Source organism: Protobothrops mucrosquamatus, unplaced genomic scaffold (assembly GCF_001527695.2).
Source record: "Protobothrops mucrosquamatus isolate PMUCROS unplaced genomic scaffold, P.Mucros_1.0 scaffold1366, whole genome shotgun sequence".
In the NCBI taxonomy this organism is placed as follows: Eukaryota; Metazoa; Chordata; class Lepidosauria; order Squamata; family Viperidae; genus Protobothrops; species Protobothrops mucrosquamatus.
The window spans coordinates 148,723-164,080 of record NW_015387557.1 but is presented as its reverse complement, the minus strand read 5'-3'; the positions used below and the strand labels follow the sequence as shown (position 1 = coordinate 164,080).

Sequence of the window (15,358 nt, the reverse complement as noted above, 5' to 3'; positions counted from 1 at the left end):
TTCATGCCTGTTGCTGGTTGGCTAACTAGCAACAGGGTCTTGCCAGCCAATGGAATTGTGTGATTACAAGCCAGGGGAATCCCATAAAAGAGGGCTCCCCTGGCCCAGAGAGCCAGTCCGGATTTACTTTATGCCTTGCCAATAAACCAAGAGCTGACTGTCACTCGACTCGTGTCTTACTGCCTGCGCGATCTAACAGATGCCACTTCCGGAAGTCCATTCTGGGCCTGGGCAACAAAAAATTACCTACTGGTTCTGCCGAACTGGGCCGAACTGGCTGAATCCCACCACTGGGTGAACTGTTCTTACTTGATTTGACCACACCATTCAGTCTCTGCTTTTTGAGGTTGTTCTAAATCTTTGCAATCTGTGAGTTGGAGAGAAAGATTTTGCTTGCCAACCATGTGGATAAGCAAAACCATCTCCCTTTTGTGCCCTTTGGTATTGCATGCACTAGACTTACAGTCTGCTGATCTAATTATTTGAAATGCACGCCTCTCACTACATTGACTATGGAATGACAAGCTCTGCCCAGCCCAGCAACAACACTGCGTCCTTAGTAACAGCAGATTCCTTGCTACAATGAGTGTGAAAAGCAGTTCATTTATGGTGGCTGGATGCCTGTTGCCTTTGCAGGTAAAGAAAGGCAAGACTACACAGAGGTGGGTGTCTCAAAACTCGAGAGGGAAAAAGTAAAACATATGCTTAAGGCCAGAAGGTTATTTGTTTTTTGCTGAGTGTGGTCTTTGGGAACAAATGACAACTTTCCTTAAAAGTTATCTTGTACTTAGGGAAAGTTAAATCTCTGGGAATATGCAATTAGGCCATTCAAAATAAGGTATTTGGATTCTTCACTAAACCTGAAAGGAGAAATTGGATTAGATCTGATTATTTCATGGACAGGAGTCTTCCAGGAAATACTGGAACCTGGACTGAGATGTTAACAGAAGGCAACGGCAAACCAATTACATACTGTTGTCAAGAAAGCTACATGGAGTCAACAGGAACTGAGTTGATCTCAAAGATTTTAGGTATTGTAGTAAATTCTAGTTGACTTCCCAGCATGAAAACAGTGTACTAATCTAGCTGGGATATTGGGGGAAGGGAGAGAAATCTAACTATAATAAAGCAANATACCTAGCATTAAATTATTATCAGCATCAGGACATTTAAGAGAATAGGGAAACGTTTCATTTTTTAATCCATTTTAGGAAGAGCACATAATATTATAAAAATCAAAGGACTTAAACAGTTTGGTTTTGAGTTATTTTTAAGTGGTCAGGAAGGAGGATAAATTATTCTTTTATTGTTGTGGCATTTACAAATCCAGAGCTACTCTATATTTACAAGAAGTCACACATTAAAATTATTTCCTTATTTTACTACCTCTGTCTATAGATAAGAGTTGAGATTTGAATATTTAAGTGCTGTAGATTAAACGTTATTTGCTATTCTAAACATCTGAAACAGGAATATTGGTTTATATAAATCAATGAAAAATAGCACAAGAGTCCACAAGACAGCAGAGCCCAATCAAGTAAAAATTTCATCTCTTAGACTATTAAATATACACACATACATAAAATTAAAATAGGACAAGGATGGAGTATTACGTAGGTCTGTTCGCCACCTTGAGTTATTTATAAAAAAAAAAATAAAGGTGAGATAAAAATAAATAAATGAAGGGCATCATTGACCAGCATCATGAGTATTATATGGTCTTGTTTTCTCTCACTAATTTTTACTGTGTGTACACATAAACACACAGGGGTACAATTGGATATCATCCTTGTAGTGATGACACCATACGCAAAACTGACAGATGACCCATCCAACAGTTTCAGGTAGATATTTAAAAACAAGAGAGTAAGTATCAGACCCTGAAGCAGGAGGGTATGGTGTCTCCCCTCCTGTCAATACCAACTGGAAACAATCTTTGAGGAGGGAGGAAAAGCATTACACAGTACCCTCTCTCGCAACCACACCAGGGAGTCCAGAAGGATACCACAATTGATAGTACTAAAAGCTGTTAAGCAATCAAAGCATTCTTGGATAGATTCACCACTGTTATCTCAGCACTGTCAAATGTCATTGACAAGTGAAACCAGTGCTGTCCCTGTATGATATCCCAGTCTGAACCCTGACTAAACTTTGCCCAGATAATCCATATCCTGCAAAGCCCTATGTAGCTGGCATTTAACCATCTTATTCATAACCTTCCTCAAAAAAAAGAAAGAAAGAAAATATTGGAAACTGGATGATAATCATCCAGCATGGAGAGTCCAGTGATGGCCTCTTGAGAATTTGGGGACAAAATACATTATACAATTATTGTTTTATTGATTATCTGCCAAAGAAAAGAGGGAAAAGAAGAACATGCCTGATCCTTTTACCCCAAATTTCCTTCTCCTAGATCAGGGATCCCCAGTCTCTGGTCTATGGCCCAGTGCCAGGCCACAACCCGTTCAGAACTGGGCCATGGAAGTGTGCGAGAAAAGTGCTAGAAACCATCCCTTCTTCCCCCATTGCCACCGCAGCCTCCAGCAGTCCACCAAGCCAGAAGGGTTGGGGACCACTGTCCTAGATGTTTTTAACACAATGTTGCAGATCCAAGATAAATATTTTTGGGTGTTCAGACACACTTGTAAGAACTAAAATTCTGTTGGATGCATACAAACCTGGCTTCTATTAACCAGGGATTGTTAAACAGGACAATCTCTGAATACTTTTAGTTCAAATTATTTCATCTTGCCTTCCACTCTTTCAGCCTTGAAGCCACTTGTGTACACAGTTCTATAAATTATATAGAATAACTTCTTTGTAATTTTCATCAAAGACTTTGTGGTGTAAAAGAGAAGTTTATTCTCCTTTTTCACCATGCCATTTTGCTTCTGTTCAAACTGATTGAATGAGCCAAAGCTTCATTTCTTTTGTACCTTGTTAGATGGCTTAACTTCAACTGAAGTTTTCTATTACAGAGCAAATCCTTCTTATGGATGTCACAATGAGAAAATGTGATGGACCAACCACTTCCCCATTCCTTCTAAACAGTATTTCCCTTGTATTTTGCATACATCTCACAGAAAAGGGAGACATTCTAAGAAATAACATTTCCTTAACATTTGTCTTTCAACAAAATACAATAGAATCACTGTCAGATAATGGTACAGAGGTCTAGATTTAAAAAGTGCAAGAGCTGAAATCTCACAAAAGGAAGAAATAGACATAGAACATTGATGGACAAGGTTTTTCTCCACCACCTACTCTTAATCATATCCTATTGTAAAGTTGTCAGAGTACCATGGAGAGCACTTGCCTATAAAATCAACAAGAGTTAGACATGACTAAATGGTTACAACTACAATTGTTAAATACAATTGGTTATTATTCCTTATCAACTCATTGATCAGTAGATAACTCTATTTCAAATATTCATTCAAGCATTTGTTCATTTATCAAGCATATATTTCCTTTGTTTATTTGATGGCATAAACCAAGACTGCTGTTACCACCATGAGCTCAAAATCTAGTCTCATGCTTTCTGGTGATGACACCACATGCTTTTGGTGGTTCAGCAATAGCAATAGCACTTAGACTTATATACCACTTCACAGTGCTTTGCAGCCCTCTCTAAGCAGTTTACAGAGTCAGCATGTTTCCCCCAACAATCAGGGTCCTCATTTTACTGACCTTGGAAGGATGGAAACCTGAGTCAACCTTGAGCAGGTGAGAATCGAACTACCAAACTGCTGGCAGCCGGCAGTCAGCAGAAGTAGCCTGCAGTACTGCATTCTAACCACTGCACCACCACAGATCTTAAGGTGGTGCAGCAACAGATATAGATGTAATTAGTTTCCCTTTGGGACTATATTTATTGATTACACTACTTTGGTTCTGCCTAATGAACAAATGTTCCATTAAAAAATATTTTGTATGTAAATGGAGAAAAGATAAAGTAGTTACATCTCGGTGCCAAAATATATACTGAATACTTCCCACTCACAGGAAAGCAAAGGAGATTGTGAAACCTGAGGCACAGTCCATGCTCCAAACTTTATCTCTGCGTGATATAAGACAGAGAAATGGAAAATCTCCAGACCACAATAAGCCACCTGGTCAGCAAATCAATAATGGTGTGAATATTGAATCTTCGAACAAAAATGGAGTGGAAAAATATACATCCAAACAAACAGAAATAAATGTTATCAAATCTGTGGACAACAAAGTAAGTTGTTACAAGTCTTATAGTCCCTTCATTTTCTCATTCAGTTACAGATGGGAAACAGTCTGGGGATCAGGCCTATTAATAGACCAACTTTTCATAGGTGGCCTTCAATGAGTGACCACAGAGATAGAATGGGAGCAAATGATGATGTGGAATGAAGCAACTTATGGGTCTTCCATAAGATCTTGTTTCATGGGCACAATGATGTCATGATGTACATGTCATCACTTTCAAGTCACCATGCCTTATTATGAATGCTGTCTGCCCCTTCTTGGATAGTAGTTGCCAAAATTCCAAGAGCAAACCCTGAGCAGACTAGACTGGGAAAGATTGCATGAACAGGAATAAGGCAACTGTTTTAGTGGTAAATTATGGGCAAGGTATCAATTAAGTGGTTGCTATTGTGCTATTATTGGCCTAGATGGACAGAGATGCATGCCAGATATGACAAAAGACTGATAAGTCTTTTGTTAAAAAACATTCTTCCCTCATTCTTACATGTACCTCATGAGGACTCAGGCCACCAATTTTTTCAGTTTTTCTCTTCCAAGTGAGATATTAATAGTTTTGGTATAATGCAGTAGAATGTGCCAATTTGTGGGAAAAAAGAGCTGGAACTTCCTCAACCACAAAGCTCAGCCTATATCCTTGCCATGGTTATGATCTTTCATTCTTTTTTCTGTTAAAAGGATGTTAGTATTTGTATTGATTTTACAGCATGAAATTATGTTTGTCTTTATTTCTCTTTTTACTTCCTGTTCATTATTTAAGGAATTAAAACCTCCGAATTTATACTGTGTTACTGCACCCTGTGGAGATAAGTCTTTATCTTATATTCACTCTATCAAAAAACCATCTTTTGAAGCTCAGAAATCAAAAGCATTTCAAAAACAGGTAAGTAAACACGATTAAACTTTCAGTAGTTACACTGGGTTTCATAAGCATCTTTTAGAAAGGCAGAAATAGCCCAATATATTTTATCACAGTGGTAAAACTTTCTTACCAAACTCTTATACCAAGCTTGTTTACTGAGGCCAAATAGTTTTATTGTAGTATGCCCATGGCTTGACCTGTGCATAGGATCCTAGGTCCTTTCTAGGCTGATTTCAAGATACAGTCCTGGGAACAAAACCAAGTTTTAGGTCCTTGCAAAAGGCCAATCAGGGTAAGGATTAACCTAATCTCAGGTGGAATTATGTTCCACAGAGTGGGTATCATGGCAGAAAAGCCCCTCCTCCTGAGCCCCATCAGCTGAGAGTCCTTATCTGATGGTGACCACAACATGACCATCCTGCTAGATTGGGTGGGAGAGATAGAAACAATTGGGAAGAGACAGTCCTATAAGTAAAATAATAGTATTTCTTTCATCAGGACATTCTACCAGAGGATGAGGATGATTCTCTTCTAGTTCTGCTCAGAAAGGAGTTTGAGTTGCATCCTATAAGTCTCCCTGCTTTGGCCAGCCTGAATGAAGAGCTCAAGGAGACGGATCTCAAGAAATCAGGATTTCTGTCCCAGGCCCAGCTGAGCACCCTGCTTCTCAAACATGATGTCCCGCTACAATTACCAACTGTGAAACTGCTTTTCAAGAGGTGTTCACAAGCTAATGACCAAAAACTGGTATGCTAGTGTAAGATTTTGAACTGTGGATCAAATTTATAATTTTGAGCTCAGTGGAAAGGAGCTTTATAAAGACTACCTTATTCTTTTGATATATTGATGGCATAGGTCGGGAGGAATCTTAATTTATGACCACAAATGGGTGTTGGGGGAAAAACATCATGTTCCCTACTTCTGTAAGTGATAATAGCATACTAGTGTAAATGATTATGTTCTTTTAAATGATTGGAAGGCAACCAAAACTTCATTAACCGGTGGAATTTACCTCTCATAGGACTGGGGGGTTGCTTGTTGATTTCGATAGCTCTGAAGGAGGATTCAATGAATGTTGTGTGAATAAGGCTATCAAGGACTACCCTGTAGATAGTTGATTGATGGATAGATAAATAGATGATAGAGATAGATGGTAGATGATGGATGGATGGATGGATGGATGGGTAGGTAGGTAGGTAGGTAGGTAGGATGATGGATGGATGGATGGATAGATGGATAGATATTCAGGATTAAAAGCAGCATGGATGGATAGATGGGTAGATGGGTAGATGGAGAGAGAGAGAGAGAGAGAGAGAGAGAGAGAGAATGGATAAATAGAGGATGGATGGATGGATAGATATTCAGGATTAAAAGCAGCATGGATGGATAGATGGGTAGATGGAGAGAGAGAGAGAGAAAGAGAGAAAGAGAGAATGGATAAATAGAGGATGGATGGATGGATGGATGGTCATGATTGGACGCATGTGGATGGATGGATAGATGGGTAGATAGATGGATAGATAGATATTCACAACTAGAGGCAGCATGTGTCATCAAGTACCAGTTACAAAGAGAAAAGAGCTGTTCCACTTTTGGCTTAACCATAATGATCTGGCTGATAATTATGGAAAGTCCAATGATAATAGACATACAGCGTGGGCCATTGGTCTGACCTCTTCTGTTCTAATCTCATGGATTTCAGCAGATCCAGCCTCTCTAGCTATACTAAAGTTAAAGTTAGTTTATTAACACTTACTATACATAGTTAGTTCAACCAACAGTAGTAATATTTTCTACACCATATATTTTTTTTCTTCTGGAATTTTGAATCCCTGTTTTAAAATTAGCCTTTGAAATTATGTTTCTTTATGTTTCTTTTAGATATATTATGAAAAATTGATCCAGTTATTAACACTACAGGCATCGGGAAAAATGCGACATATCCTTCCTGAGAAGAATCAAAATAAAAAGAATCCAAGGTTTCATTTTAATTTTGCATATTATATTACAAATATCAATAAAAAAAGTATGAGAGAGGAATTTTCTGCTTTCAGCTTCCATTTGATTAGCTATAGCCTAAGGCTAAGACAACAGTTTTAATATGTAAATGTTAATTTTTTAATATGTAGCCTGTGGCTATAAAATTTTAGCAGTGATTTTTATCTCAACTTCGCAATAGGACAAAGACCTGTTTGGCAAGAGATATAAAAGAGATGCAGCCACAATATCCTTTTGGGCACCAGGGACCAGTTCTGTAGAGAAAGGTTTTTCCGTGGACCAGAGAGTGCATGGGTTTGTGTGCTGCCTGCATCCCACGGATGGGGCCTTGCTTGTTTTTGCAGACCGGTTGCTGGCATGCCATGGACCGGTACTTGTCCATGGACTGGGGGTGGGGACCCCTGTTTTAGTCCACCCCCATTTCCAGGGCAGGGCACCTCATATCATCCCGGACAAACGGTTGTCCAATCTTTTCTTGAAGACCTCCAGTGATGAAGCACCCACACCTCTGGTAGGCAACTCATTCCATTGACTAATTGTTCTTAATGTCAGGAAATTTCTCCTTAGTACCAGGTTGCATCTCACTTTAATGAGATTCCATCCATTACTTCTTGTTCTGCCCTCAGGTGCTTTGGAAAATAAGTTGACCCTTTCTTCTCTGTGACAGCCCCTCAAGTACAGATAGTCCTTGACTTACAACCACCACTGAGCCCAAAATTTCTCTTGTTAAGTGAGACATTTAAGTGAGTTTTGCCCCTTTCTTGCCTCGGTTGTTAAGTGAATCACTACAGTTGATAAGTTAATTACCCCGGTTGTTAAGTGAATTTGGCTTCCGCATTGACTTTGCTTGTCAGAAGGTCGCAAAAGGTGAACGCATGACCTTGGGACACAGCAATGGTCATAAATATGAACCAGTTGCCAAGCCTCTGAATTTTGATCACATGATCATGGGGATGCTACAAATGTCACAAGCGTGAAAAACAGTCATAAGTCACTTTTTTCAGTGCCATTGTAACTTAGAACAGTCACTAAATGAACTGTTGTAAGTGTGCTATCCCACTCACTCTCACACACAAGTAATTGTGGTTTAGTGACTTTATTAATATTCCCCAGCAATTTCCTTTGCCAAAAAAACCAGAACTATCCCAATTAAGTCCAGCCACGAGCAGACCAATGCTAGTCCACAGAGCAATGGCCAAAGAGTCCATAAAGCACTTGAAAGATTCTCAATCAAAATAAATCCACCAGGGAAATTTAAATCCATAACACAAGAGAGTTCATATGGCAAGAAAAGTCCAGAGTTTCCAAAGCACGATCCAAGTCAAGGCACAGTGTCAATCCAAAGCAAGGCAGGAATCATAATGACCAGAAAACACACATCTAGGAAACAAACACATTGTTCCCAACATTACCTCCATCTGTCTGCTGTGCTAAATAGCCAGCTTCAGGTGCAGCCCATCAAGAAGGGTGAGGCTTTCTCCTCATGAGTAGTCTGGCTGACCTTCTCTGCTCCTGCCTTTTCTCTACGCTACGTGTTCTTGGATCAGGTGCAGAAGGCAGTTCCTCCTCCTCTTCCTCACCAAATGGCTTCAGCTGCATGCTTTCCCCACCTGGAGCCTCAGCCAAATCCCTCACAGATGGCTGCTCGGAGTCATCAATCAACTCAGCTCCTGACATGCCAGGAACTGGTTCATCCTCCCCCAAGCTAACATCTAGAGAGGTATCTGGGGAAGTGTCCGGGGGAGTCATCACAATAAGTCAAGACTATTGTTCTGTTTCCAAAGAAGAGGCATGGAGATGAAGCAGAGTAACAAAAACAGTCTTCCTTTATTGCAATTCACCAACAGAACAGAGAACAAAAATGGTGCAGGCCCTTTTATAGTCCCCTGGTAGGGACAGTGTCAGCCAATCATTCTATGGCATTCTCCCACCTTGCGCATGCGCGCAAGGCAGGAGACAGCCTGTCTGGTCCCGGGCAACCACGTGGTCTGCCCGGGCCTTTCTGCAGCTTTCCTGAGCCTGCTGAGCAATTCAGCAGGCTCAGGACATAACAACTATCTGTACTCTTTTCTTTGTTAGGATAGACATATCTAGTTCCTTTAGCCATGCATCATACCTTTAGCCTTCAGACCCCTTATCATCTTTGTTGCCCTTCTCTGTACTCTCTCTACGGTCTCAGCATCTTTTTTACAATGTAGAGTAATTCAAAATGAGCTAGTACACCCAATTCGGTTGTAACTTGCACCTGCCATGAACATGAATAATCAAACCAGAAAGCTTGTGCTTATGATTTGTCTAATATTATGTCCAACTCAGCATCCCTGGGCTATTCCTCTCCTAAAGAATTAGAACCATAATCCCAGAATAAATCCTAAAATTCTGGTTTTTTTTCTAGAAAGCACTTGGGAACAAATCAGCATTTTATTATTATTTCTTTTAATGATTTCTTCCTGCAGACACATTAATGTTTACTTTGTTTGGGTGTTTTATTAATTATGTTAACTATTGGGAGTCTGTGAACATTACAGTAATACTATAAATGATTATGTATGATAAAATAATTTGAGTCTTTTTTTCTGGGATTGATTTGTTATAATTAGCATCTTATCTAGCTTGATGAAGATGATTATGATAAACCTGTAAATTATAATAATATTCTGACTAAGTTAAATCCAAGCACAGCACTTCTATTTTCAAGAATGCAAGATAAGTTGTCTCTTCATACTATCATTCTTTAGCTCTTGGACATCAGAAAATACATTTCTGGCACTGAAGCAGATACTAAAAGAACACAATGGAGAGCTGGATTTTGAAAAATTAACCCAGAGTTTTCTGCAAGAAGACCAGATTTGCTCAGGCCTTCTTTCATTTCCTGAGGTAAGAGTATGCATCATTTGAGGGACCACCTCTTCCCAACCTCATTTGCCTATCCATCACATCCAGCAGAAAAAGTATGTTGTGGTCCCATCTGTTATATCAATCAGAATATAAATCAGAATAGAGCTGGAAGGGACCTTGGAGGTCTTCTAGTCCAAACCCCTGCTCAAGCATGAGACCCTATACCATTTCAGACAAGGGACTGTCCAGTCTCTTCTTAAAAACCTCTATGATGAAGCTCCCACAACTTCAGAAGGCAAGCTGTTCCACTAGTTGTCCTCACTGTTAAGAAGCTTCTCCTTCGTTCCAGGTTGCTTCTCTCCTTGATTAGTTTCCATCCATTATTTATTGTCCTGCCCTCTGATGCTTTGGAAAATAAGTTGACCCCCTCCTCTTTGCGGTAACCTCTCAAATACTGGAATACTGCTATCATGTCCCCACTAGTCCTTCTTTTCTCTAGACTAGCCCAACCTAAATCCTGCAACTGTTCTTCATATGTTTTAATCTGCAGGCCTTTAATCATCTTAGTTCCTCTTCTTTGCACTTTTTCCAAAGTCTCCTCTTTTTTGTAATGTGATGACCAAAACTGGATGCAGTATTCCAGGTATGGTCTTACTAAGGTACTTACTAAGTGGTACTAATATTAGTACTAATGTTAAGGAGTCAGATCTGGTGGGACCCAGGAGAGGGGCCTTTTCTGTCACACATCCACCCTGTGGAACATCAGCATTCACCCCGAGGTGAGACTGACACCATCCTTCAGGAAGTCCCTTAAAACATGGTTGTGTCAACAAGCTTGAGGATCTCAAGGAATAGTGAATTGGTGAGATAGATGCTTTTTCCTAGTCTTTAGGATGGTTTTTTTCATTGTACAGTGTTTTTAATGTTCATTTTATGGCTTATTTTTATTTGTATGCTTCCCAGAGTCATCTTTGCAAGATGGTGGCTAAGTAAACATGAATAAATAAATGAATAAATAAATTTATTAGTATATTTATACAGTCAGTACTAGCATAAATTTAAGTTGGGAAATCCTGCCACTTGCTTGCTTAGTCACTTGTATTAAATATTACAGTACTTTTAAAACACTGTTTAGTATGCCTTTGTTTTTGTCTTTTGAATGCTTTAGGTTTTAGGCTTAAATGTGACAAGGCAACCTAAGTGATGCAGATCCATTTGGATGACAATACATAAATCTTTATATAATTTTACATTTGTTTTTGACCTATGTCATGTTCATAAAATAAGAATTTTTTTACAAAAAGGGGAAAAATACCCAGCAATATAGATATCCACTCTCCATTACAAGGCCCTGCACAGGAACAGATGCATAACAGAATACTGTAACAGAGTTGGAAGGAACCTTGGCATTCTTCTAGTCCAACCCCTTGAATAAGCAGGAAACCCTATACCAGGGGTCCAGAACCCCAGGTCCATGGACCGGTACCGGGCCACGGCATGCCAGCAACTAGTCTGCACAAACAAGCAAACCCCATCTGCGGGATGCAGGCAGCACACAAAACCATACCCCCTGTGGTCCATGAATAAACCTCTCTCCACGGAACTGGTACCTGGTGCCCAAAGGTTTGGAGACCTCTGCCCTATACCATTCTGGACAAATGGCTGCCTTGCAGTGCATAGAATGGATGTCCAGCTTTCTGAAAGTAATAGGAATCGCGTATCAGAATTGGCCATACTATTGGGCAGAGTAAGGCAGTTGCCCAAACCAGATGAACTCTGAATTTCATGGAAAAAATTGTAAACTGTCAATTTTTCAACCTATTAAGGTTTTATTTGCTGTTGGTGGCGTTTTCAAGCTCAGATCCCTTAGCCAATCTTGGCTACTACCGGTATCTACAATCTGGCTGCTTATTTTTGCTTTTTAACTATTCTTTTTAATCCCAACACTATCAAAAATATCATTGTTGACTTACATGTTTCAGAATTCAATTTTCTGGGAGGATTTTTGTGGCAGGTAATATTTAACTATTATATGAGGACTATGAGAAGATGAAATACGAAGCAGGTGTGCAGCCTGCTACATGAGCAAATTTCAGTTGTTTCAATGCTTTGTGTGCAAGATCCTAGGGAAGTGGGGTTTGAAACCCTTTATTCTAAAAAGACATGAGAAATTAATCTAAGTTTTGTTTCCTCAATCATGCTGTTTTTTTTCATACATAGCTTTTTTGGTTTATAGCTTGCCAATAGAATTTCATCATGAAAACATGTAATTTTCAGGTAGAAAATATTTGCCAAAGGCATGGACTAATTCTACATCCTGGGATGATGGAAACTTTGGCCAATTTATGTGACTTTGGTAGAAGAGGCAGAATGCAGTGAGTTTTAATAAAATGCTTACTTCTTTTTTTCCATAAATAATTTAACACCGAGATCACAATCCTAGAAAGACAGTTTGGTGTAGTGGTTAAGGTGCTGGCCTAGACTAGAAACCAGGAGATTGTGAGTTTTAGTTCTGCTTTAAGCATAAAAAAAACCACCTGGGTGTCTTTGGTTCAGTTACACTCTCTCAGCCCACCTACCTGGTTATTGTTGTAGGGAAAAATAGGAGGAGATTAGTGAAGGAGGATTATATTAGGTATGTTCCCTACCTTGAGCTACAAATAAAAAAAACCCTATAGATCAGTTCAGAACATGGTAGCATGATTGAAATGTGATGCTAGAAATGAAACACTTACCCAGTGTTTATGGAAGTGGCTAGATTTGTTCAGCAATCTCCAATTTCCATTAACTAGTTCTTGCTGTTATTAAAGGGGGCATTGGCAAGTCCCCTCTTCTAAGATGGATACTAATATATAATGTTAGGAAGAGGACAAGAAAGTTGGATCTCTTCCTTAATACTTGGTGTCTGTGCAAAACTTAGGCAAACTCAGAGTTAAGACCTCCAAATGTTTTTGTGTTCTATTATAAATAAAACAAATTGTGTGATATGTGTGTGTGTCATCAGCATTCGTTTACCTGTGCATCCTCTAATTCAGGGGTCTTCAAACTTGGCCCTTTTATGATTTGTGGTCTTCAACTCCCAGAATTCCTCAGCCAGGCATGCTGGGAGTTGAAGTCCACAAGTCATAAAAGGGCCACATTTGAAGACCCCTGCTCTAATTTAATCTCAACTTTAATTGGGAATAAAACTCTGCTGTAATTAGCTTTGAACCATTTCCTAATTAAATGTGTTTAAGTTTGATAAATTATCTCAGGTTATTCTGGTCTTTAAGATGTTCCAGTAGCCTAAAACAAAGCCCTGCTAAAGAAAGAAAATATGGTATAGCAAGATAAACAGAAACTGAAGTCAATGCATTTGATTGCTATGTTGTGGTTTTGGGGCAAGAAGGGGATGTAGATGGCATGCCTGTAAACTTTAAAAAAGTTTTAATGGAAAGTTCTCCAGTTCCCTGTTCTTGCAGGGAACTCTGAGATTTCTCCAACTCAATTGTACCTTAGTGCAATTTTAGAATTTAAAAATGTTAGAAATTCTAAATTAGAAATTTTTGAATTTTAAAGTTTAGATTTTAGCATTTAAGTGGCTATGAGGTGACTGGCGTGAATGGGGCCATCCATGCTAGGCACAGTTGGGTAGATGAAAAAGCCTGGAGTGACATACAAAATAACACAAAACACTTGGGACAGAACAGATGACTCGATTCAACATACTGGTTCTTTTTGCTGTCAAACAAATCTGCTTACATTAATTGTATTTAATTTTAATATATTTCCATGTATAGATGGAAACCATTTGTAGAGTTGCTGAAGAAAGTCCAAACTGGAATGAACCCTGCTTTCCTTGTTTGTAAAAGTAAGGAATTAACTGTCATTTTTCAGCATATTAATCAGATTAATATGATAATATGTTTTACATTTCTATAGAATGTTTTAATATACTACACATTTGTTCATGCTAAGTTTGTTCTATTTACAAGCGCCCTGTAGATCATGTAACCTTTTCAGAACAGAAAAGTAATGATGATCCTGGTTTCATGTAAACCTTACATATATTCATATAAACTTCCCTTAGAATCGTCATATATTTTCTCCAAACTAAGAAGTGACATTTATTTTAGGAAGAAAGGTCATCATGATGTTCCCTAATAAAATTTTCAATTAATGCCTAAGGATCGCTATAAAATGCTTGCATGTAAACAAATCTAAATCATTTATTTTTCTCACAGGTTAATAGAAAGTTTACTTTCCAATGCCTGTAATTCATTAATGTTATATCCTCCAGGTCTTCTTTGTTAAGTAGCCATTTTTGCAATGTCTTCTACAGACCATACAATTCACATCACTAGAATTTTGGAAAGTTTTGTAATGCTAAGATAATCAGTGCAACTTAACTATGGCTGTCATACAGTTTCACAGTTTATGATGCCAGCTTAAATGGCAGAACTCCAAAACCGCCAATATTCAGTCATAAGTCCCATTTTGGCCATTGGTTGGTCTCAGTACATTTACTCTCTCATTTCACTTCCGTCCTGCTAATTTGAGTGCTTTGACAAAATAGTTAATTATGTTCCCTCTTTTCCTAAGATTTGATCATTTGTCTTGGCACGGATTCAAAGTTGACATACAGTACAAACAGAAATTAGTAATAATTCTGCCACACAATTTTCTTCTAAATGGAATATCTGGCAAGACAGAACTTGGACAATTCTGTTTACTCTTAGGAATATAAAGAGTCACACTGCAGTTAGACTTTGACTCAAAGTCTAAAACAAGTTTCAACAAGTTAGATTTTTTTTGGCATGCATCCAATACAACAACTTCATAGAAGAATAAAAATGTTTCGGTGGCTTTCTTCTACAAGTACATTCCTATGGTGGTTCTCTTTGCAATACATAAATATTGTCTCAGCTGGTACAGTCAATCCAACATGTAGCCTGAATGAATAATGCAACTTCACCCAAAGAAAGGTGAAAAATCTTGTCTATATAAACTTCAGGTTAGATAATACTATTAATAATATCACCATTCATGTTTCATACATGACAGTCCGATGAATATTTTTTTAAAAAAATCTGAAACATGAGAATTGAAGTCATTCTGTAAACATGAGAACTGCATTTTCTACAATTGCTTTTTGCTATTTTATAAGCCACAGTGGAGATAATGTCTCTCATCTAGCATGCTTTCGCCATGCTCCATGATGTTTGCCCTTTACTTTCTCACACTCCGTCATATAGAAAATAGAAGAATAATGCTTCTAATGTAGTTTCTTCCAACCCGATGCCCAAAAGATATCTTAGGATTGCAATCCCATTTGCTCTAAGAACTCTGGGAATTGTAGTTGCATCATGTCTGTAGGACATGTGTTGAGGAAGGGCACCAGGACTTTATTCCAAAAAGCCCTGGTGGTGCAGTGGTTAGAATGCA

The 15,358-nt window shown here is 38.6% G+C and overlaps 1 protein-coding gene across 1 annotated transcript in view; it reads left to right on the top strand.

Annotated features, from left to right (window-relative positions):
- Positions 1-565: 565 nt before the first annotated feature.
- Positions 566-15,358, top strand: part of CUNH1orf87 (chromosome unknown C1orf87 homolog) — a gene marked incomplete in the record, with an annotated part of 19,359 nt that continues 4,566 nt past the window's right edge. Inside the window, 8 exon segments of the mRNA XM_015821625.1 lie at positions 566-662; positions 4,006-4,225; positions 4,997-5,119; positions 5,597-5,845; positions 6,980-7,077; positions 9,835-9,973; positions 12,212-12,309; positions 13,714-13,784. Of these exon segments, the coding sequence (XP_015677111.1) occupies positions 4,006-4,225; positions 4,997-5,119; positions 5,597-5,845; positions 6,980-7,077; positions 9,835-9,973; positions 12,212-12,309; positions 13,714-13,784 (998 nt within the window).